Here is a 25,419-nt window from a genome sequence, read left to right as displayed (position 1 = left end):
CTTATAGCCATTAAAGAAAGCACTAAGGATGATGGGAGCTCCAAATCTGATATCAGATAATTTAGATTGTGGACTTAGTTACAGTGTTATCTCTTACCTTAAAAAACTCAGCCAACAGGTAGTATTGGTAAAAACAAACAAACAAAAATCCTTTGCCCTCAGAAGTGCATTTCCTTATTCTTTAGTGTAACTGTAATTTTTCCAATTAAATGTGTATATATCTCTACACTTTATGGATTAGTAATAATGTGATTCTCTATGGCTTCTAGCTTCACCATTAAGCTACAGTTAAGGGTCTGTCAGTATCATTTGATGCTGTGCCATTTCTCCTTTTGCCTGCCAGTTTGTCCTACCCACAAGCTGGTTGATACGGGGCAGAGGCTTAATAGACTTCTCTCATGGGTCACATTTTGTCTATCTTCAACCTAGTTCCTCCTCAGATCACTCTGGGCTAGAGCATCCCTCCTGTTTAGGTCAGCACACTGAGGCATGATGTGTTAAATGACTTGCCTAAGATAAGTTTTCAGGCAAGTCATTTAATGAGTCATTAATATGAAGGACTTATACTCACATGCTAGCCTTTGGATAAATAGCTATATGCTTTGCCCTGGAGAGTGGGGAGATGAGACCAGTGTTCCTCATACTGGAGGGTGATAGACCCCAAGGAGACCTGAAGAGTGGAGCTCAGTTTCCCCTCTTCTCACCCTCCACCTGTTCCTCATTTGCCATTATTCACCTTGTCCCTTGCCTGCCCCTCTCTATTAGTACCTCATCCTCCACTCACCGTTCCTTATCATACTTCTCACCTCTACTTAGCCCATTCTTGTAGGATGGAAATATTTGAGAACTACTGAGTTAGTGCTTTACTACCATATGAATGTGTTATGTTATATGACAAATTAATGCAGCAGTTTTACTTATCTTATGCACCAAGGTATTCCCAGGTAGTGGACAGTAGTAGCACTTGCAGTGGTGATAATGCTTCAAGGTGGATGTGTTTGGAAGTTTGGCCTTTAGAAAATGGAGAGTAGTGAGCATAACATCAGATTTCACTAAAGAACCAAAGTGGCTCCACAATTGGGATGCCGACACACCTTGCTAGGAACTGACAACACCTTAAATACGGTCTGGAGCTTACCAGCTCCTGCCAGTCCAGTGTGCTTATAAGTACAAAAGAAAGTAAAGGCAACCCCAGATTTCTAATCTACCAAGTGTCCCCCTAACCCCCTTTCCTCTCTGCTAATAGATTTTTGTTGTTGTTGTTGTTGTAAATGTTTTGGTTCAGTTATTGATTTATTTATCTATCTATCTATTGATCTATTGATGTTTTTTAAAATTTGATGTTTACCTAAGCCTTTAAGGCTGTATCAGCAAGGTATGCCACAAGGAAGAATAGTGCACAGAGGTCTTAATTAAAGCAAGTTCTGGGACCTTTTGGGGCACATGTATCATTTTATAAATGAACTTCTAAGAACATTTAAGGAAACAGACCCTTAATTTGCTCTTATCTCATATTTCATGTCTTAAGAATTGTTTAGAGATAATAAAATAGACTTAATTCCAATAATTAGGGAAAATTAATAAATATCTCTGACCAAACCACAAGAAATCCAAAATTATTTTGGGTTTACAGAACATTGGTAGAATTCCATCTTTTACAGAAAAAGAGAAGATCATAGTTAATTTATAATAGCTCAAATTACTAATTTAATAACTAGGTCACCAGTGTTTCTTGAACCATTTCAGATGTATGTAAAACACAAAATATGCCAAATATATATTACTATAATACATTCAAACAATTTTAATCAATATGGCATCATAATACCTATTAAGAGGCTTTTCATAAATTATTTACTTGGTAATATCTGTTAAATTAATCATTATCATCTAAGATCTTTTTGGATAGTCCAGTATTAGAGATAAACAGATTAATTTTTTCAGATATAATTCCAATCAATATGATCTGAATTTTAGCACTAGTTTACATGTATAAATACAGTCTTAAACCTTTATTTATGTCTGGGTCTGAAATGAACCTGTTCACTTAGACTAGATTTTATAGTACCAAATTTGCTTTCAAATGTCTATGAATGAAATTCTTATTCATGATTTTTATTCTCTCCATGATTTAATTATAATTTTGACACTAGACAAAGAAAAGACAAAAAAAGTATTATTATTATTATTATTATTATTTTTTGTCTTTCCAGCCCCCTATCTGTTTGCTGTGGTAGTGCAGAGAAGCACAGGAAAATGTTTAATTATCTATTTTTGTGTGATTTGTAACTGAAAATTTTTCTGTGGGGTTCTGAAAGTATTATCTTTCTTAAGTAGTAAAAATAACAGTGGTAATATAGATGTTTTTATAACATACTATGTACTTTCATTTTAGACCAAACTAGAGTCAGAACGAATACTAGCATCAGTGGGGAAGAAACCTCCCCAGGAAACTGGAATTAAAGTGAAAAATCATTCCGGAGGTGGCATGTCCTTGACTCACAATAAAAATTTTAGAAAACTATTGAAAGAAATCACAGGGGAAACTGCACTTAGACTGACAGAATTGAATACCAAAGAATTTGCTGGCTTCCAAGTTGGGCTCTTAAACAAGGTACATTGTTTGTATTTGTTTGAACAAATAAATAGTTTGCATTTATTTGAACAAACATAAATAGTTTGTATTTGTTTGAACTTGTCTGATACATTTAGTCTTTCATATTCCTTTAGTTTTGAAACAATAGACAATCCTATTTTGAAGTTAGTAGTTAATGGACCAGTTTAGGAATTGTCAGCAGATACCGATATGGAATTAAATGGACAAGAAATGTTTTAGGGGTAATGCCCATGAAAGATAAAGGGGAGAGGGAGCTGGAGTAGGCAGGGAGAGCCTCCAGGCCACAAAGCTGACCTAGCACCTGTGAGAGGAGTGGGGAACTACAAAGGATTGGGTGTGAAGAAGCTCAGACACTGGTGTAGCTTGGAGAAAGTCTTAGCCAGCCCTAGGGGGACCTCTGGCACCAAGATTTCCCATAGAGGAGGGCCACGCTGGGCAGAGCTGACCAGACCCTAACACGCTGCCATTCTCTGTCACTGTCCGTGGGCAGCCTGGGAAGGGCATGGCCTCAGCTCAGTGCTGCAGCGGATCCCTAGGGCACCACGGCAGCAGTAGGCTCTCTGCTAACTGCACTCCTTGCAGGATCAGGCATTGCTTTCCTAAAGGGAGATCCAGCAGTTCACCTCCCCTCCATGGCTGCCTGAGGAATACGGCTAGGGTACCAGCAGTGGGTCCTGCAAGGCAGCCACAGGTCTCAATCTCGGGATTTGGGATTTTAAATGACATACTTGAAAACGGATAGTCCCAGTGGCTTTAATACCCTGTAGGTGTGTTAGAACGCAGAACAAGGCTAGCAAGCGGAATTTTACCCCTGGGAAAATTCCACTGTAGTCAGTTGTATTGACATAACACTCTTCAATAACATTTTCAGAGGGATAACTATTATATTTCTGTATTAAAAGCCTCAAGAATAACTGAAATTATTTGTTTCATTTCAAATAGGATTTGAAACCTCAGACATATAGAAATGCTTATGATATTCCCCGTAGAGGTCTTTTAGACCAGCTGACCAGAATGAGATCCAATCTGCTGAAAACGCACAAGTTTATTGTTGGACAAGATGAAGGTAAAAGAACTGTGAAATACTTTTTTTTTTTTTTTTTTTTTTTTTTAGGAAAATGGCAGGCGTGACTTACAGAAAGGTGTTTATTGCATAATGAGTAGGTTATTTTATAGTATTTTAATGTTTAAAATGCCCATTTTCACTGAATCCCTATGTCTATTTGACAGCCACAGGTTTTTTTGTTTTCAACGTTAAGGGCAAGTGTGCCTAATCAGCACATACACTACACTTGCCATGCTTTAACTATTGAAAGTTTCAAACCACCTCAGGAAATAGATATTGTTTTTTTTTGTTTGTTTGTTTTTTGTTTTTGTTTTTGTTTTTGTTTTTTGAGACGGAGTTTCGCTCTTGTTACCCAGGCTGGAGTGCAATGGCGCGATCTCGGCTCACCGCAACCTCCGCCTCCTGGGTTCAAGCAATTCTCCTGCCTCAGCCTCCTGAGTAGCTGGGATTACAGGCACACGCCACCATGCCCAGCTAATTTTTAGTATTTTTAGTAGAGACGGGGTTTCACCATGTTGACCAGGATGGTCTCGATCTCTCGACCTCATGATCCACCCGCCTCGGCCTCCCAAAGTGCTGGGATTACAGGCTTTAGCCACCGCGCCTGGCCTGTTGTTGTTTTTTGAGATGGAGTCTTCTTCTACTGCCCAGGGTGGAGTGCAGTGGTGCAATCTCGGCTCACTGCAACCTCTGCCTCCTGGCTTGAAGTGATTCTCCTGCCTCAGCCTCCCCAGTAGCTGGGACTACAGATGTGCGCCACCACACCCAGCTAATTTTTGTATCTTTAGTAGAGACGGGTTTTATCATGTTGGCCAAGATGGTCTCAATGCCTTGACCTCATGATCTGCCTGCCTCAGCCTCCCAAAGTGCTGGGATTATAGGAGTGAGCCACCATGCCTGGCTATAGATACTGTTTTTATGCTCACTGTATGGACATGGAAACTGAAAGTGAGCATTTTAGTAGTTTGCCCAAGTTTAGCCCTTTGGAAAGTGGCAGAACCTAGGTCTGTCATATTTCTCAATTTGCACACCCAAACACTATACACCCAGATTACTGTGATAAATTCAGTAGAATACCTCATTTGCATGAAAGTAATCAACTTAATGCTATCCAGGATAATTGTGACTATTTACAAATTCCCATTTACTCCATTATGTTAATTTTAAACAGGGTCACCTGTTCACTAAAATGAGCAAATCTTATCCTGGCTAATCCCCTGAAATTACACACTAAGTTTTGTGTGTAAAAGGGCTTTTCTAGGAAGAGAACCTGCAGATTTAATCAAATTCTCAGTGATTAATACCCACTAACCAAGATTTTCTGGATGATCAGAGAATGCTTCAGAGCCTAGACTCCTTGAAATGCAAAATATATGTTGTGATTTGAGTTGGGATGGTGGTGTAGGGGAGGTCAGCCCATTCTCAAACCTGGTTTGAAGGTAAGGGAGTTGTTCTGATCATAGCGATGTGAGCCTGTAGGCAGTCGTAATGGTAGGCTAAGTTATGATTGAAATGAAGAGATGCTTCTAGATCCTAGAATGCTAGATTTGAGACTTTAAACACTATTTGATGCCAAGACACACACTGCTAAACCAAACTATATTATCATGACTTCTCAAAAGGACCATACACTTCAGCTATAAGCATCAATGCCTTTTCCTGTGACTTTGCAGATTCCCTTCATAGTGTTCCAGTTGCACAAATGGGTAACTATCAGGAATATCTGAAGACATTGGTTTCTCCACTACGAGAGATTGATCCAGACCAACCCAAAAGACTGCATACTTTTGGCAATCCATTTAAACAGGATAAGAAGGTAGGATACCTATGCCTATGTCTGCCTAAGTTGGGATATTCTTGCTACAGAATTCTTTTCTTTTTGGCAAGACGAATACAAATCAGAGGTTCTCCATTTGTTTCTTTAAACAATAAAATATGACACCAAGGCTCTTAGTGGGAGCCTCCTGATGCAAGAGTGTGTTGGTTGAATAAAGTCAGAGCTGCCATATATTTATATTGAATACATAATAGGAGCTGATGTTTTAAATGATCTCATTTAATGCTCACAACTCTTCTGTGAGATGAATGTTACTGTTTGCCCTTTAAAAGGGAGAAATCAAGGGCCACAGTGGTCAAACACCTTACCTGTGACATATCACGTAAGAGCAAGGATTTTAATCCATGTCTTTCTCACTCCAGAGTCTATATTCATTCCACCAGTCACTAATTTCTTTAATATTGAAATCACAGTTTATTTCCTGTTTCCAGGATTCATATCTGTAGTGCTTGATCTAGAAAATGATGAATGTGTCCCTTGAAATGTGAAGTACTAAGTGATGTTATTTTATTTGAATGGTCCTACTAAAGATCTAAATGTGGGGTTTGTGTGTGTGTGTTGGAGGGGGTGTGTGAGTGTGTTGGGGGTGTGTGTGAGAGAGAAAGATACATTGACATGCCCATTTAAGCATGAAAACAAATGGGATTATAGCTGTACTCGTGGAGGAGACCATTGGTATTAAGGCTTAGACCACACAATAATCTCTTTTGTGACAAGACTAGGTTCAAAGGTATTCCACCTCACCTCAATCCTCAATTAATCGTAGTCCACCTCACCTAAATCCTCATTTTATCTTTCTATGCCTTCCTTTCCTCATTTTGTAGCACTGGGAATAATAATCGCACCTAACCATGCCAGACATCTGTAATCCCAGCACTTTGGGAAACTAAGGTAGGCAAGTCACTTGAGGCCAGAAGTTCAAGACCAGCCTGGCCAACGTGGGAAAACTTTGTCTCCACTGAAAATACAAAAATTAGCCAGGCGTGATGGTGGGTGCCTGTAATCCCAGCTACTCTGGAGGCTTAGGCAGGAAAATCACTTGAACCCAGGAGGCAGATTGCAATGAACTAAGATCATGCCACTGCACTCAAGCCTGGGTGACAGAGCAAGACTCCATCTCAAAAAAAAAAAAAAAAAAAAAAATACATGTAACTAATCGAACTCTGCATAATATTAAATGAGTACATACATGCTGTTTGCAACATGAACAGGCAATGTAGTAAATTCTCAGTGAAAATGTTTTCCCATTTTTGTATTGTTTATGAGTAAAAAATCCTTTGGAAAAGTCATTTATTATGATTTTATTCAAATAATGAGGGCAAATATTCTTGTATTATTCTTGGACAAGAACAGCTCTTGGCTAAGCTTCTATACTGCTGCCTTTCATCTTTCGTCTATCCCCAAGAGTGAAAAGCCTCCTCACTGCCTGCCCACCATCAAGGTGGGCATATTTGAATCCCTGCGAGGTTGCAGATTGGGAGTTCCATTTTCCACCTGCCTGCCTTTCAGCATCTACATGTGGCATTCTGTACAGTGGTAAATAATGTTGTTTAATGATGAGTTTAAAGCACAAAAAAAGGAAATTATTTCTCTTATGAATGGTTGATGAAAAATGGTTTGTACTTCTCTCATTTTGGTTGAATAATGCTGCTTATAGGACAGCTTTCTGATTAATCATTATTGTAGGATGCTTTGCTTGGGACAACATCTTGTATGTTAGTTTCCTCTTGTTCCATTTAAATTGTATTAAAATTGATTTGCATCTTTCTAAGAACAAAGTTGAGGTGGGGCAAGGTAGATCTTTGGCCCATGATTAAGATTGGTGTTAGTTAATCTGGCATGGGATTTAAAAAAATGAAAGGAAAAAAGACATATGAGTGATGTAATGCAAGATCGATTATGTATGCATATTAAGAGTGCTTGCAGTTTTATAATAGTTGAATTTTGGTCTTTAATTAAATCCGTTCGTTGATGTGTTTTTTAGGGAATGATGATTGATGAAGCAGATGAGTTTGTAGCAGGGCCACAAAACAAAGTGAAACGTCCAGGAGAACCCAACAGTCCTATGTCATCTAAGAGAAGGCGGAGTATGTCCCTGCTGTTGAGGAAACCACAAACACCACCTACTATAACTAACCATGTGGGCGGAAAGGGACCACCCTCAGCCTTGTGGTTCCCATCTTATCCAAACCTCATAAAACCCACCCTTGTACATACAGGTATAGAGTAGTAGTTGTGATTTCTTTATGGCTCCTAGAGGACTAAGATGTGAAATAATTTTATTTTCTGTTTTGCATTCCTTCCTTTGTGTTCAGTTTGTGTTAATTAAATAAGCCATTACTAAATCATCTATGTGATAGATACAATAAGCCCCACAAGGAACAGAGACCCTGTTTCAAGGATCTCATTCTACATGAGGTGAAAAACTTTATAATTATATAGTAATTAACACATAGTAATTAACAGTAATGAATACATTGCTTAGCAAGTAAATACCACAGTAATTAATGGAGAAATGGAGAGAGGCGAGTATGTTTGCTGCAACCTTTTGGAGTGGCTGCAAGGATGAGGAGGATAAACCAGGTTTCCCTGGCAGTAGGAGCAAGTGGACTCAGCAAGAGTGGATCTGCACTTGCTCTATGTGTTCTCAACTCTATTCATGCTCTATCCCAGTGCAGTCTGGTATCTGCCTCCTCAACCCCACTGAAACATTCTCATCAAGGTCGCTAGTGTCTGTGGCACATTGCCATTCCTTCTCCACAGCATTTGACACAGTTGTTCACTCCATCCTCCCGTGGGTGCGTTGGGTTCTCAGACACCATAAGCTCACAGCTTTCTTTTCCCCCTAATGGCAACTCTCTTTCATCCTCTTTTTCTGGTTTTGTCTTTTCTTTCCATCTCTAAATATCATAGGGCCTCAAAGCTCAATTCTAGGACCTCTCCTGTTCTTCACTGTACTCTTCCTAGGTGACCCCATGGAGTCTTGGGGCTCTGGATTTGATTTATATTTTAATAGCTCCGATATTTATACCTCTAGACTATAACTTGCTTCTCGACTGCAGACTCAGATTTAATTGTGGACATGCATCTCCACTCAGGTGTCTAATAGACAAGTAAAACTCAGTAGGTTTCATGAGTTTCAGCTGAACTCTTGAACTTGCCCCTCTCCAAAACAGCTCTATTTATAGTCTTCCACATTGCAGATAATAACACCATCCAGATATGTGCTGGTAAAGCTTTAACGTCTGTCAGGGTTGAGGAGGTTAGAGAAGCTCTAGATTGTAGTGTTTTCAGATTTCCTTCATGCAAATAATGCTAATATTTATCAATGTCGAGCTATCAACCTGAAGTCATTGAACCAGAGTCAGAAAGAATGCTCTGGAGGGCAGTTGCACCCTGGCTTCTGCCACACCCCAGCACTGTTTACCCAGTGGTTCCAGTGGCAAACCGTAGAGTCATTATCATTTTTCTCTTATTCTTCCCTCACTTTGATCCCTTTCACAAGTCCAGGAAACTTGATGTTCAGCATAATTCCTTAATCCCACTATTTCTCTCTATCCTTCCAGTGCACACTGCTGTGACCTCTCACCATGCTATTATAATACCTTCTTATCCCAGCTTCATGTTTCTTATCTTGCCCCCATCTATCACATACTCTCTAACCCTGTGGCCTGATAATTATGTCAGCATGTATATTACATCATGCCATGTTGCTCTTGAAAACCCATCCTCAACTCTCTTAAGCACGCAGAAGGGACCCTGAACCCACTTTGGTCTGCGAGACTGCACTGGCTGGCCTCTGTCACCTTCTCCTAACATGAGTCCCATTCATCTCCTGACTCTCTCTGCTTCTGTCCCATCCTGTACTGTCTGGTCCATCCCCACTCCAGTCGCTACCCTTGGCCTCACCACAGCCTGGAACTCTCCCTCTGCCTCTGCACGGGAGAATCTGCTTCTTCCTCTAAGTCCTGCCCAAGAGCACCTCCTCAGAAGACCCTGCCCGACCAGCCAGAGCCCCTGGGGCTCCTTCTGCTGCTGTCTCCCACAGGCCTGTCGACTGCTTCCCCAACACCAGCCCAATGCTGCTTGTTTCATTTGCTCATTGTGCATATACTGTCTGACTGTCCTATGAGGATTGACCTCCACAGGGACAGGGAACGTTGCCTTCTGGTCTGTTTACTCTGATCTCCAGCTCCTGGCGTGTTGCCTGCCACAGATGATGAATAAATGAAAAAGGTGTCAGATCTGTAGTGAAAGGAAAGTCACTTTTCTGACACAGAAAAGAAGACTGAGGAAAATAATACACTAAAATGAATTTTTGGTGATAGAATGCATATAGAACTTTCAGCACTAATGGCCACCTCTATTTTCTCAGAACATATTTGATGTAGAGAGGAGGCAGGTTGAGGTGTATCCAAGTTGTCTGGCTTCCAGCTCAGTAAAGCATGGCGGGTTGTATGTCAATTTGGGAAGTCATGATGTCAACTGAGACTTGCTGTTTTCAACTAGTAAAGCATAACAAGCTGACAGTAACCTATGAGTACCGGGGATCTGTGAATGTGTGTTTAAAGTTTTACTGTCTTATTTGGTTTCAATATGTGTTCATAGGGCCAGAAAATAAGAGGCAGTTTTACTGTATTATGTGTCCTGGCCTCAATTTGAGGGATCTCAGGTCGCCACCTGGTATATCCTCCTGCTTTATGAGACAATTTACTAGAAATTGAGCATCAGAGGGATGTACCTGTGAGGTTGACATAATAATCTTACTTCACACCTCAAACTCTTCATTTGGTTTCCAGATGCTACCATCATTCATCATGGCCATGAGGAGAAGATGGAAAATGGTCAGACCCCACCTGATGGCTTCCTGTCAAAATCTGCTCCATCAGAGCTTATAAATATGACAGGAGATGGTATGCCACCCAACCAGTTGGATTCTCTTTCTGACGACTTCACGAGTCTCAGCAAAGATGGGCTGATTCAAAAACCTGATAGTAACACATTTGTAGGAAGAGCCAAAAACTGCAATCTCCCTGTAGATGACCAAAAAGAGACAGGAGCATCTACATTGGAAACTATGCCGAATGCTTTGCAAATCACTCCTGCTATGGCACAAGGAATCAATGCTGATATAAAACATCAATTAATGAAAGAAGTTCGAAAGTTTGGACGAAGTAAGTAGTGAAAGAACATCTATCAACAATACACAAGGAGGTCCCTCTCATTCTATGATTCACTGTAGATTCAAGCTACCTCTTGAGGTGCATTGGGAGCGATGCTGGGCTTTCACGTAATTTAAGGCAATTCCTCTTGTTTTAACTAAAAAGATAGAGTATATTTTTTTCTCTCTTTTTTTAAAAAATATTTGTTGTAATGGTTTCCTTTTGCTGCCATAACAAGTTATCAAAAGATTCCTGGCTTAAAACAATACAAATTTATTATCTTACAGTTCTGGAAGTCAGAATTTGGAATTATTTTTGCTGGGCCAAAATAGTGTTGGCAGGCCAGCATTCCTTCTACTAGCTCTAGAGAGAATTTCTTTCTTTGCCTTTTTGAGCTTCTAAGGGCCATCTGTATTCCTTGGCCCATGGCCCCTTCCTCCATCTTCACAAAAACAGCCTTAGCACTTTTTCTCCTCTCTGACCTATGCTCCTGTCTTTACATGTTTTCTCTCTGACCTTGCCTCTACTGTTGCATCTTATAAGGACACCTGTGCTTAAATTGGGCCCACATGCATAAACTTGGATAATCTCCCCATCTCAGGATCCTTAACTTAATTGCACCTGCAAAGTAAAGTCTTTTTTGCCGTATAAGGTAACATAATCACAGGTTCCAGGGATTAAAATATGGACAATTTTAAGCAGCTACTATTCAGCCTGCTACGTGTGGTTAGTGTTAACATGAGTTTCCCTAGTAAATGCATGTAGATATTTTGATCTAAATGTTTAAAATACAAACTGCATCTAACTTTCCACTCACAAAGAACAATTACTAAGGATGTACAACAATTAAATTTTATTTCTCATTCATCTTTATAAAAATACTGATTTTTTAAAATTTCTTTAGAATATGAAAGAATTTTCATTTTGCTTGAAGAAGTGCAGGGACCTCTGGAGATGAAGAAACAGTTTGTTGAATTTACCATCAAGGAAGCCGCAAGGTGGGTATAAACAGGAACTCTTAGTTTTTTGTTTTTGTTTTTAGAGCAATAGGGCCCAATGAAGGACAAAGAGAAGAACAGGCTTTGCCTTGCGTTTCTGATCCTCACTCACAGTTAAGGCTGTCTCCAGAAGTATTTAGTTTTATATTATCTGAACTCAACTAATTCATCCTTCTAGCTTTATCATAGTCTGAGGTAGGATTGGGCCCTCAATTGCTACTATTGGTACTTGCTCTAAACCATATCTTTCCATGAGGATAATTTTTATATTTCCATGTAGATCGTAAGCTGCACTTTGTATCCCACACAGTGCCTTGAATGTCATGCACACTTTAAGTACCTTTTGGTTAGTAAAATTTCTCTTTATTTTCAGGTTTAAAAGACGAGTCCTAATTCAGTACCTTGAGAAGGTACTAGAAAAAATAGATTCCCACCACCTTCTCAACAACGTTAATCACATCAACAGCAGATCATCATGTTAGTGCAAAGACCAATGAGAAAAAAGTGACAAGTTTTCTATGCTGTAGTATGGAACGTGATAACTGTTGAAGCCTCCTGGAATGTTTGAGTCAAGGGAATTGCCTTCAAGATGCTAAGAAAAAGCAATGGGGATTTTGAATTTTATGATTATCTGGCAGTGAAAGCTGGGTTTTTGCCTTAATGATTTTTTAAAGTATGAATTGTTTTGTTTTGTTTCCCTCAATTGAGGAAGGTGACATTATTAATCCAGCAGGCTAAATTCAGTAAACACCACTGCCCCTACCACAGGTAATGAGAGGTTACTCATTTGAACTTTGCCATTCTGGACATTCTTAGAGTATCTAGGGGCCACCTCCAAGTGGAACACAGCTTGATGCTCTTACTGTGTCCTTCAGAAAGAACAGGTGTACAGAAAGAAATGGCAATCTTATGTGTGCTGAACAAAGTTTTCAACAATTCCTAGTTGTGCCTTTTAAATCATGCAATATTCAGGATAGTTTGAATCAAAGAAGTGAGAAGCTGCTATTTGGGTAACTTATTTCTCTGTGGGAAGGGGCAGGGAGAGTCACCAAACAATCTACCTCCAACTCTCTTCTCTTTTGTCTAGAGACATTACAAAGTGCACTTGAGGCTGCCCCCAACCTCTGACATTTGTTCTTGCATGTGATGATAAAAAGTCTTCAGATGGACTTATACATTCTGTGCTTCGGAAGCACAAGAAGAACAAATAAATGTATATATTTCCTTTAATGTTTATATAAAAGTTTATATGGAGCAATATTGCTATGTTTGTATGAATTTGCAAAAATTAAAGTGTACAAAGAGATTTTGACTTTGCATATATAAAATAAATCATTTTATTGATGTTTACAAGTTCATTAATGCTGGATAAATTTCTCGTTACATGTTTCTTGTAATTTGTCATTTCAGAAAAAAGTGTATGCTGTTAAATTTAGATGTTAACATAAGGATTTAAAGTTCAAAACATCACAGAATTGAGTGATGTTAGTGAGTAGTGGGGGTGGTCACTTTCAAGAAACATGGAAAACACTGGGGGGAAAACTGTCAGAATCAAGTTTATTGGAACTCTAAAATATAGTAAAAGGTTTACAGCAGCCAAGCCAATGCTGAATTAGGAGAAAAGTCATTGAAACATGGTAGGCTAGCTTTGTAGCATTTCATCCCACCCTTGGAATGGCTGAGGAAAAAAGAAATTTGAGGCCACGTGCAGTGGCCCACACCTGTAATCCCAGCTCTTTGGAAGGTCAAGGTTGGAGGATCACTTGAGCCGAGGAGTTCAAGACCAGCTTGGGCAACATGATGAGACGCTATCTCTCCAAAATATATTATTTTAATTAGCTGGACATGGTTGCACACACCTGTGGACCCAGCTACTCAGGAGGCTGAGGTGGGAGGACTGCTTCAGCCCAGGAGGTGGAGGCTACAGTGAACTGTGATCACACCACTGCATTCCAGCCTGGGCAACAGAGCAAGACCCTGTCTCAAATAATAATAATATAAACAAACTGACTTCTTAAATGGCATGGCTGTTTACTTTCCACCTTCCAACCCCGCTCAAACAAGGAGGCAATTTTTGCATTTTCTCTTCCTGGTTGCAAAACATGAAAGAAAATGGAAAAATAATTTGTGTGCGTCCATTATATGCTCGCTCCTTTGAGAATCTCAAACAGCCAGTACCGTCGCATCCCATAGCCCGCTAGGAGCCAGGATGGCTACTGAGTGCCTGTTTCTTGACCATTTTTACTTAAAAGCACTGTGAGTAGTATTAGGTGTGCTTTCTCTGCCACACGAGAGAAAACCTAGTCAAGAGGTATGGTTTTTAGATGTAATAAAGCCACTGCTTCTTGGAGCCATTCCTGGACATTCAATCATGGGTGCTTGGAGTAGTTGGTCAGGATGGGCTTCCCACTCAGTTGATGGGCCTGGGGCTGATTCATGGTGGTTCCAGAGACCTCAGACCTCTGTGTTGGGCTGGAAGCTCAGAATGGTGTACAGTTCCTCAGGTGTGAACGCCAGCAAGTTCTGGAGGTCACATAAAAAGCAGCACACATAGCACTTTCCCAACAGCTTATGGATGGTGTTCTTGTCATAATAGTAGTGTAAACCCACGCTCAGCTTCTTGTAGTTCATCTTGGGCCTATTTTTCCTGATTCCCCACTGGCAGGCCACCTTGTCAGGGTTGGCAAGCTTAAACTCCCACTGTCCCTATTCCAGCTGAAGAAATACCTGGCAAGATGTGTCTGACAAAAATTTCAGAAGAAACTGCCACAGGTAAATAGGTCTACTTTCTGTGAAGCTGGACAGCACAGCCACAAGTGTAACTGGTTTGCCTTGCTGCCCCGGGTTGCTACTCTCTTGGATGTAATCCTTGAAAGGCATGGTCAACTTTTTCGGGCAGAGAGACTGGCTGCATTTGTCTTTGAAGCTCTCGAAGAAAGGAACCCGCTGCACACCCAGCAAGGATGACTGGTGCTGTGAGCCTGAGCTCTCAAAGCTGTCTGCTTCGTGATTTAAATGTTAAAGAAGCAGACAGCTTTAAATGTCTGCACCATTATCAGGTGATTTGTGGTCTTTAGGCTTCCCAGAATTGTTGGTGAACAAATTCAAGTTGCCTAGAAAGTCCTGACTAATGGAGCATAGTTGAGGCTGACAGAGCTGAGCTGAGACTTGGAGGACATCTGAAACTCCTGTTCAGAGCTGAGCACGCTGGGTGCAGAAGCTGGACACATGCTGTCCGGGAGGCTGCCTTTGGGGTAATTGTGTGTCTGCATTCAACATGTACCTGCTGTATGTCAAAACGTACCTGCTGTATGTCAAAATTCATGCCTCAACTCAATTCCTCATTGGATTAAAAGCAATTAATGCATTGCTTTTAATCCAATGAGGAATTGAGTTGAGGCATGAATTTTCTTTATATTGATCTTTTGTCTTTTGTGTTTTTCTTCAGTCATCTGGTCCAGATGTTCCCAGAAAATGTCATCCACCAAGTCAAATGCAAGCTCCAAAAGTACTCCTTGCCAAGGTTATACAACACCTGGCCACTCATGCTAAGCCTCTGGAGATTCACGTTCACCAGACTGAACTTGTTGGTAGTTCAGAGAAGTCACTGACATACTTGCTGCTCACTCCACAGCCACGGTTTCTTTGGAATGCCACGGCACTCTTTCTCCTTTTTGAAGCCACTGAAGGTAGCTTTTAAAGCCTGAATTCATCACAGTCTTGCTACACAGTTAACAAGGGCAATACACAGTTGGCAAGTCATGAAAAATTGAATGTTAAGACGGTTGGCATTTCTTACAGTGTTTTCTCTTTATTTAGAGGGTGAAAAACAGCAAACAGAGACCCATAAAAAGTGTCAGAGGCTGGCTGGTGCCTGAGGGTCCCTCTGTAACTATTAGCCACAGGGGCTATGTGGTCTACATTCTTGATTCTAAAATCATTCACTGTGCTGCTGCTAGGAGGGCCAGTGCATGATCGGGGTGGTGGCTGCTCAGGGCCCATGGCTGCTCAGTGTGCAATGTGTTAGGCATACAGATGCAGGTGCGGGGCTGGACAAGAGACAATCAGGGAGACTGGATGCAGGCCAGGTGCTCCCGGCACTCAGGGCTGAGGTGACACCATGCTCCTCTACCACTGGAGCAAGTAACTAGTCCATCTTCCATGTAGCATGCCCTTCAGGAGTGTGGTAAGGAGGGAGCAGGGATGAATGAGGGAAAAGAGAAGGAGGGAGAGGAAGGAAGAGGGAAGTAGACAGGGAGAAGAGAAGGGAGGAAGGTAGGAGGAGGGGTCAACAGCAGCTTTGATTGGGCAAAAGAAACAATCAGTGAACTTGAAGATAAGACAATTGAAATTATCCAGTCGGAAGAGTAGAAAGAAAGGAGAATTAAGAAAAATGAACATAACTTAAGAGTCTTATGGGACATCATCAAGCATAACAATATATACACAATAGGACACCCACAAGAGGAGGGAAAGTAGCATAAAGAATATTTAAAGAAACACTGGCACCAAACTCCCAAATTTAATAATAGACATGAATCTACACATGCAACAAGCTCAAGGAATTCTAAGGGAGATAAACTCAAACAGATCCACACTGAAAAACATTATGACAAACTGTTCAAAGACAAAGAATCTTGAAAGCAGTGAGAGAGAAATGACCTGTCAGTTAGAAAAGATCCTTGCTAAGATTAATAACCAATTTCTCATTAGAAGCAATGAAAGCCAGAAGACCATGTTTAAAGTGCTACCAGGAAAAAAATAAAAATAAAAAACTGTCAACCAAGAAATCTATATCCGGTCAAATTAACCTTCACAAATGGAGCAATTAAGACATTCTCAGATAAACAAAACTTGAAGGAGTTTGCCACTAGTAGTGCCTTCAAGAAGGGCTAAAGAGTTCTTCAGGCTGAAATGAAAGGACAAAAGAGAGTACTTAGAAATCAGGAAGAAACATAATGTACTAGTCAAGATAACCACATAGGTTACTTTTGGCTTTTAAGTTAGGGCTCGGGGACAGGATAATGTGGAGTTACTGCTGAATGGTTACAGAGTTTCTGTTTGAGTGATGAAAAAGTTTGGAAATAGGTAGTGGTAATGGTTGCATAACATTTTGGATGTAATTAAAGCCACTGAATTGAATTCCTTTTAAAAAAGCCAGGTGTGGTGGTTCACATCTTTAATTCCAGCATTGTGGGAGACCAAGGCAGGATGATCACTTGAGGCCATGAGTTGAGACAGCCTGGGCAACGCAGTGAGACCCATCTTTATTGAAAAATAATAGCCCCCACAGCCACTGCCACCACTGCCATGGCAGCTCTCGCCCTTCAGCCTGCTGGTGACCCTGGTGCCCTAGGACCCCTGGCTGCTGCCTGCCTCCCCTCTGCCCCTGCCACCCCCACCACCACATTTCCTCTTGTCACCACCCTTCTGAGCTGGCCCTCCCAGGGTGAGTGGTCTGAGCTCAGGTAACAATGCAGAAGTTCTATGTCAATGGCGCCTTCTACAGCAGCTCAGAAATCATATCAGGAAGCTGACCTTGACCTTGGGTGACCTCTTGAGGGCCTAGGACCTGCCACCAAGAAGGGCAGTGTATCAGTTTCCTGTGACTGCAGTAACAAATTTACACACACTGAGTGGCTTAAAACAAGAGAAATTTATTCTCTCACAGTTCTAGAGATCAAAAGCAAAAAATCAAGGTGTCGGCAGGGCCATGTTCCCTTCATAACTGCTAGTGGGAGGCTCCTTCCTGCCTCTCCCTGCTCATGGTAGCTCTAGGCCTTCCATTACTTGTGGCAGCATTACTCCAATCTCTGCCTCTGTCTTCCCATGGCCTTCCCCTTATGCCTGTCTCAAATCTCCCTCTGTTTTTATCTTGTTAGAGACTGGACTATCAGTGGATGTAGGGCCCACCTGAAATCTAGGTTAATCTAATTTTGCCATGCTTAATTTCATTACATTTGCAAAAACCCTTTTATCAAGTAAGATCACATTTGCAGGTTACAAGGTTTAGGGAATGGAAGTATCATTTTGTGTGCCCCCATCCAATCCATACAGGCAGTGTCCTCTCCCTTGTGGGACTGGCCTACCTCCTCAGCTGTCTTCCCAGAATTTAATGTCTTTTAGGACCTGTCTCTTGCTGACCTGGAGCCCTGGGTTCCCCAGTGCAAGAGCTGATGGCACTAAGTACCTTGATAAAGCTTTTACTGCCACTGAAAGAAAATAGAGTGACCATCTTTCTTCTTCTCTGAGTTAAGGCCAAGTGCCTCTTCCCGTTGGCTTGCCCCTCCCCTCACTCTTTATGTTGTGCAGCCTCCTCTCCCAGCTAAGAAACAGGAAGGAATTTTAAAGACAGCATTAACAAAGCTCCCATTTACAAAGCTTGGGAGCAATAACTGCTGCTGGTTGAAACTGACAATTACCACTGATAATACATTTTACTCCCACAAAAATAATAATAATATTTTTTAAACCACTGAATTGTACATGTAAAATTGGTTAACATAACAAATTTTATGATATACAGATTTTAGCATAATTTTAAAAAATTAATAATGTAATATAACAGCCATTTAATTATACACTTTCAATGGGTGAATTGCATGGTGTAAAATAAAGCTTTTTGTTAAACATTGACAGAATAATTTACAAAAGTGATCCAACTATATGCTGTGTATAAGAGATTCGCCTTAAATACAAAGTGACAAATAGTTGAAAGTGAGAGGATGAAAACAGATATTCCATGCAAATTGTAACAAAAAATGAGATGGCTATCTATTACTAATATCAGACAAAATAGACTTGAAACCAAAAATTGTTAAAAGAGGCCAAAAAGGACCTTATGTTTTCGTAAGTTGGTCAACCCATCAAGAAGATGTAAAAATTATAAATGTATGCACCAGTCAAGAGAGCTCCAAAATAGGCCCCAGTGATGAGAAAACATGGACACAAGGAGAGGAACAACAGACACTGGGGCCTATTAGAGGGTGGAAGGTGAGAGGAGGGAAGGAGCAGAAAAAATAACTTTTGAGTACTAGACTTAGTTCCTAGGTGATGAAACAATCTGTACAACAAATCCCTATTACACAAGTTTACCTATATAACAAACTTGTTCAGGTAACCTTAAACCTAAAACAAAAGTTTAAAATAGGGAGAAAATAAAACAGGTGTTCAAACAAAAACTTGTATGCAGTTGTTCATAGCAGCATTTTTCATAACAACCAAAAGGTGGAAACAGCCCAAATGTTCATTAATGAGTGAATTAACAGAATGTGATATATACATACAATACAGTAATAATCTCCGTAAAAGAGAATGAAGTACTATTATATGCTACAGCATGGCTGAACATTGGAAACATTATGCTAAGTGAAAGAAGGCAGAAGAACATATACCATGATTGATTAGATTTATATGAAATATCAAGAATTGGGAAATCTACAGAGACAGAAAGTAGATTACTGGTTGCAAGGGGCTAGAGAGAGGGGAAAATGGGTAGCAACTGCTAATGGATACAGAGTTTCCTTCTGGGATAGTGATGAAAAAAGTTCTAGAACTAGATAGTTGTGTGATGGTTGCAGAACATTGCGATTGTACTTAATACCATTGAATTATGCACTTTAAAATTGTGAAATTGATAAAGTTTATGTTATGCGTATTTTATAACAACAACAAAGCTCTCCAGAGCAGCCCAGCTGCCATCTGGCTATCACTGAGTGATGTCAGGTGATTCCATGTTAAGCAGAATGATTGCCAATCCCAGTCCTGCTCAAATTCCTGAATAGAAAATCATGAAATGTAATCATGTTTTTAATAAGAAATCGCTTACCATTAGTAATGGTATCATACATTAGGCTTCAAAACAAATGACAATAAATTTTAAAAGACTAAAGTCTTATAAAGTATCTTCTTACACCATAATGGAGTCAAATCAGAAACTAATAACAAGTTGAACCCTTACCTCACATACAAAAATTAACTCATTAAAAATTAACGGTATTTGTGTTTATACTTGGTTTGAAAATGTTGAATGGAACAAGGAAATTATAAAAGAATTCCAAAAAGTGGTTATCTACAATATATCAGCACAGGAAAAAACTACCAAACTTAGAAGCAAGTGGTATAAGGAGACTTAATAAGGGTTTAGTCATTCTCCTGCCTACAACAATCAAAGTTCAACTAAAGAAGCAGGAAAAGGCCAGGCAGAGTGGCTCATGCCTGTAATCCCAGCACTTTGGGGAGATAGAGGCAGGAGGATTGCTTGAGGCCAGGAGTTTGAGAATAGTGTGGACAACATAACTAGATCTCATGTGTACTAAAAATAAATTAGCCAGGCATGATGGCAGGTGCCTGTAATTCCAGCTAATCTGGAGGGTGAGGTAGGAGGGTCTCTTAAGACCAGTAGGTCAAGGCTGCAGTGAGATTTTGCACCACTGCACTCCAGCCTGGACAACATAGCAAGACCCTATCTCAAAAAAAGAAAAAAAAAAGTAGCAGCAGAAAAAATATGTTATACGTAAATTTGTTGTTGCTGCTGCTGTTACAAAAAAAATCACCTTATGTAATTATGGAATGTGGTTACAAAGCCTCCATAAGAAAAAAAGAACAGGCAATTAATAAAATCTGCAAACATGATCTGAAAACCTATAAGGACAGACAAATACGTCTCCATTCTTCTTGTCTCTGACCTTATTCTTGTTGCCTCTGATCTTGGTGAGAAGGGTATTCTGTATAATCCAGGACCCCGCCTAATGGAGCTAAACTCAAAGACCTTATCCTAAAGATAGAGAAACTGAAGGAGAATCCAGTGGAAGTTAGAAGAATTGCAGGCACAGCTGCTGCTTCATGCCAAAAGGTAAATCAGCAGGTCAGCAACAATGGGTATGAGCTACAAAATGACTGCTGTTTCTCCTCCACCACATTCTTGAATCTCCATAGTATCTCCCTGTCGTACACTCTAACTGGAAACATACAGGAAAGAGAATTGTCTGTAATGAATTCACCTAGCCAAGATGACACATTACAATGGTACCTCTTGTCATTCTGGTACCCATGCACATCTCCTTAAGCCATATCTATCTATAAATAAACACAGTAACAAAGTTATTTTTCTGCCTAACATGATAAAACTTTCCCTGCTTACAAATGACGTGTTAACACTTTTCCTAAAGAGAATACAAAGTCTAATTGTCTCTAGATGTTGCACATTTTTCTTCAACCTGATTCACGCTCTACCTTTAATATTCTATATCTTAAATACTGAAAATAAAGTTAAATCTTGGTTAATACATTTTAGATTACCAGCTAAGGGGATGAGAACCAAAAATATTTGGTTCATATGTATGTAAACATTCATATCAAGATAAGGAAGTAATACTCATAATTGCTACAGTCCTTGTTTCTGCATATGGCCATGTGGTCACTGCTTTCACTACCCATTTCATACTCCCTTTGTCCTCAGCAAGCATATTCTCTGGTGATAAACCTTTTTCTGATGGGATGATTCAAAACTCCATTCCCTAGGTTCATGGTTCATGGCCATTAGCAGTCCTGATTGAATTAGGTTGTCATAGTTTCCGTTGGCTTTCATGACTGGATACAGAAGTAGGATCCTCTGCATTTCAGACATATCCCTCCTTAGTCTCATTATCATTAAGGGTCCCTGAATCAATCAAATCCCAGACTTGACTTGGTTAAAGATCCAAAACATTTATGCATTAAGTGGGGGTCTTCCTGAAGAAGGACCCTTTATACGCGGAAATTGTATAGACTATTACTCGTTCTCCCATTCTTACCCAAAGGTGACTGAAGCCCTTTACTAGGGCGATGGTGCATTGGGAAAGGGAAATAATCAGATTTCTCCGTCATTACAGGATACCAGCTTTACTGGCACTAATTTCCTAGAGAAATAATTGCCATTCTTGTACTTTCAAGAAACATTTGGCTTACTACTGGGCTTTAGTAGAGATTGAACCCCTGACTATGGGACATCACATTACCATGCCAGCTGAGCTGCCCATCCTAACCAGGGTGATTTCTGACCCCCCAAATCATAGTGGTGGGTAGGTACAGAAGCACCCTATTATCAAAAAGAAGGGATATATAAAGATCACACTCAGACAGGTCCTAGAGCGATAAGTACTTTGCAAGAGAAAGTGGCCCAAAATTCATGGATTCAACTCTTGATATATTTAGCTTCTCTCTTTGTTTGGAAGAACTCTAAGATGGTCCTCATGACCTTTACCCTCTGGTGTTACTCTCATGATTATATTACAGAAAAAAAATAATTTTGCAAATGTAATTAAGCTTACTAGTCATTTGATCTTACTATAGGGAGATTCTCCAGATGGGTCTGACTTACACACATGAGTCCTTTAAAAGCAGAGCTTTCAATATCATTGATCATTAGACAAATGCAAATTGCAAATAGAAACCACAATGAGATGCCATCTCGCACCAGTCAAAATGGCTATTAGTAAAAAGTCAAGAAATAACAGATGCTGTTGAGGTTGTGGAGAAAAGTGAACACTTAATACACTGTTGGTGGGAGTGCAAATTATTAGATTGGTGCAAAAGTAATTGCAGTTTTACCATTACTTTTAATGGCAAAAATAGCAAGCAATTACTTTTGCATCAACCTAATAGTTCAAACATGGTGGAAAGCAGCATGGTGATTCATCAAAGAACTGAAAGCAGAACTAATATTTAACCCAGCAGTGCCATTACTGGGTGTATACCCTGAGGAACATAAATCATTCTAACATAAAGACATATGCATGCAAATGTTCTCTGCAGCACTATTCACAATAGCAAAGACAAAGAATTAACCTAAATCAGGTGTCCCCAAACTACTGCCCGCGGGCCGCATGCGGCCCCCTGAGGCCATTGATCCGGCCCCCTGCCGCACTTCAGGAAGGGGCACCTCTTTCATTGGTGGTCAGTGAGAGGAGCACAGTATGTGGCGGCCCTCCAGCGGTCTGAGGGACAGTGAACTGGCCCCTTGTGTAAAAAGTTTGGGGACGCCTGACCTAAATGATCATCAACGGCAGACTGAATAGAGAAAATGTGATACATATACACCATGGAATACTATGCAGTCATAAAAAGAATAAGATCACGTTCTTTGCAGAAACATGGATGGAGCCGAAGGCCATCAACCTTAACAAACTAACACAGGAACAGAAAACCAAATACTGCATATTTTCGCTCATAAGTGGGAGCTAAATTATGAGAACACATGGACACAAAGAAGGAAGCAACAGACACTGGGATCTACCTGGGGATGGAGGGTGACAGGAGGGAGAGTGTCAGGAAAAATAACTAATGGATACTAGGTGTAACACCTGAGTGATGAAATAATCTGTACAACAAAATCCTGTGACACAAGTTTACCTGTGTAATAAATCTGTACTTGTACCTTGAATTTCAAATAAAAGTTTAAAAAATGTCTGGCACTCATCCAATCAAATTCCCTCACTTTTCTGATGAGGAAGTATGAATTGCCTAGATTCTTTGAGTGGTTACAGGCAGGACCAGAGCTAGATGTGAACTCATGTGAAGCTCAGCATTTTTACCACATATTACCTTTTACATGTTCGTGGGTCCTGTAATTTTAATGCAAACAGCAATGTATTTGGATTAAAATATCAAATATCAAAAAAGAATGGAAGATGAGGAAGTTATATTGATAACAGATAAAGGAGACCAATAAAATCCATTATTTGAGCATAGTCCCTACGTAAAGGTCAAAATTCATTTCTCCAGAAACATTTAACAATTGTACAGTTGTATGCATGTAATAAAATAGTCTCAAAAATATATAAAGCAACAATAAGTAGAACTATTGAGGGAAATTGAAAAATCTACCATTATTGTGGAAGATTTTAAATGTAATTATCTCATTTATTGTTAAGTTGAACAGAAAAAAATAATAAACACATAAATGTGAACAATACAATGAACAAAGTTAACTTGTGGCCATTTATAGAAACCTGTACCCAAAAATCAGAATATAAACTATTCTCAAGCATGTACGTAAAAATGGGCCACAGTCTCAACAGTGTTCAAATACCTAGTTTCATACATACCCTTTAAACAAAACGAAATTGAATTAGAAGTCAATAGTAACTACAACAAAATGTATTCAGAAATTTTTAAAGACTTTTAATAAGTACTTAGATATGAATGATAAGGAATATATTGCATGTGAAAACTTTTGGATGCAGTGAAAGCCGACCTTAAGACTATAGTCTTACGTGCTTATATTAGAAAAGGAAAAAAAAAAAAGCCTGAAGATTGAGCTCTAACCTAAGAAACTGGATGAAGAACAGTAGAATATACCCAAAGAAAGTAGAAAGAAGGTGCCAATAAACATAAAGCAGAAATTAGTGAAATAGAAAAGAAATTGCAAAAGACAAAATAAACAAAACCATAAGTCAGTATTTTGAAAACTTATAGCATAGACAAAGCTTTAGGAAGATTGATCAAGAAAAAAAATCCACAAATACATAACAGGAATGAAAAATGATGTAACTATGGATCCAGAAAAATTCTAAAGAGAGAAGGGAAACTCCTATGAACAACTTTATATTAAATTCAAAAACTTAAATGAAATGCACATTTACTTCTCAAAAGAAGACATACATGCGGCCAAGAAACATATGATAAAAAGCTCAACATCACTGATCATTAGAGAAATGCAAATCAAAACCATAATGAGGGGCCGGGCGTGGTGGCTCACGCCTGTAATCCCAGCACTTTGGGAGGCTGAGGCGGGTGGATAATGAGGTCAGGAGATCGAGACCATCCTGGTCAACATGGCGAAACCCCATCTCTACTAAAAATGCAAAAAATTAGCTGGGTATGGTGGCTTGTGTCTGTAATCCCAGCTACTCCAGAGGCTGAGGCAGGAGAATTGCCTGAATCCAGGAGGCGGAGGTTGCGGTGAGTCGAGATTGCGCCATTGCACTCCAGCCTGGGTAACAAGAGCAAAACTCCGTCTCAAAAACAAAACAAAACAAAACAAAAAAACCATAATGAGATATCATCTCATGCCAGTCAAAGGGTAAGGAAGGAGAATCATTTGAACCCAGGAGGTGGAGGTTGCAGCGAGCTGAGATTGCACCACTGCACCCCAGCCTGCATGATGGGAGTGAGACTCCATCTAAAAAAAAAAAAGTCAGAAAACAACAGATGCTGGTGAGGTTGCACAGAAAAATTACTGCTTTTACACTATTGGTGGGAGTGTAAATTAGTTTAACCACTGTGGAAGAAGACAGTGTGGAAATTTCAAAGATCTAGAGGCAAAAATACCATATGACCCAGTTATCCCATTACCAGGTATATACCCAAAGGAATATAAAGCATTCTATTATAAAGATACATGCACATGTATGTTCATTGCAGCACTACTCACAACAGCAAAGACACGGACTCAACCTAAGTGCCCATCAATGATAGACTGGATAAAGAAAATGTGGTGCATATACACCATGGAATACTATGCAACCAAAAAGGAATGAGATTATGTCTTTTACCGGGACATGGATGGAGTTGGAAGCCGTTATCCTCAGCAAACTAACACAGGAACAGAAAACCAGACACCGCATGTTCTCACTTACAAGTGGGAGCTGAATGATGAGAACACAAGGGCACGTTGGGAGGTGGGGGAACACCACACACTGGGGCCTGTCAGAGGGAATGTGGGGGAAGGGAGAGCATCAAGAAGAATAGCTAATGGA

The 25,419-nt window shown here is 40.0% G+C and overlaps 1 protein-coding gene and 1 pseudogene across 4 annotated transcripts in view; one reads left to right on the top strand and one right to left on the bottom strand.

The window, feature by feature from the left end:
• The window catches only part of INTS6L (integrator complex subunit 6 like), a 63,106-nt gene extending 50,073 nt beyond the window's left edge, over positions 1 to 13,033 (top strand). For 2 of the 4 annotated variants that reach the window (XM_003940749.4, XM_074391968.1), the window contains 8 exons: positions 8 to 118; positions 2,396 to 2,614; positions 3,560 to 3,683; positions 5,357 to 5,499; positions 7,505 to 7,739; positions 10,320 to 10,694; positions 11,587 to 11,680; positions 12,054 to 13,033. In XM_003940749.4, the coding sequence (XP_003940798.2) occupies positions 8 to 118; positions 2,396 to 2,614; positions 3,560 to 3,683; positions 5,357 to 5,499; positions 7,505 to 7,739; positions 10,320 to 10,694; positions 11,587 to 11,680; positions 12,054 to 12,162 (1,410 nt within the window). In that variant the 3' untranslated portion in view covers positions 12,163 to 13,033. The remainder of the gene's footprint in view (positions 1 to 7; positions 119 to 2,395; positions 2,615 to 3,559; positions 3,684 to 5,356; positions 5,500 to 7,504; positions 7,740 to 10,319; positions 10,695 to 11,586; positions 11,681 to 12,053) is intronic. The other 2 variants (XM_039464101.2, XM_003940750.4) reach the window with 2 other exon arrangements.
• A 1,101-nt stretch (positions 13,034 to 14,134) lies between these two features.
• On the bottom strand, positions 14,135 to 15,682 carry LOC101036170 (protein C-ets-2 pseudogene; annotated as a pseudogene).
• Between the last annotated feature and the right edge of the window lie 9,737 nt (positions 15,683 to 25,419).

The sequence above is a fragment of the Saimiri boliviensis genome, chromosome X (assembly GCF_048565385.1).
Source record: "Saimiri boliviensis isolate mSaiBol1 chromosome X, mSaiBol1.pri, whole genome shotgun sequence".
Lineage (NCBI taxonomy): Eukaryota > Metazoa > Chordata > Mammalia > Primates > Cebidae > Saimiri > Saimiri boliviensis.
Note: the sequence above shows the minus strand (reverse complement) of the source record. Positions and strands in the feature narration are given on the sequence as shown.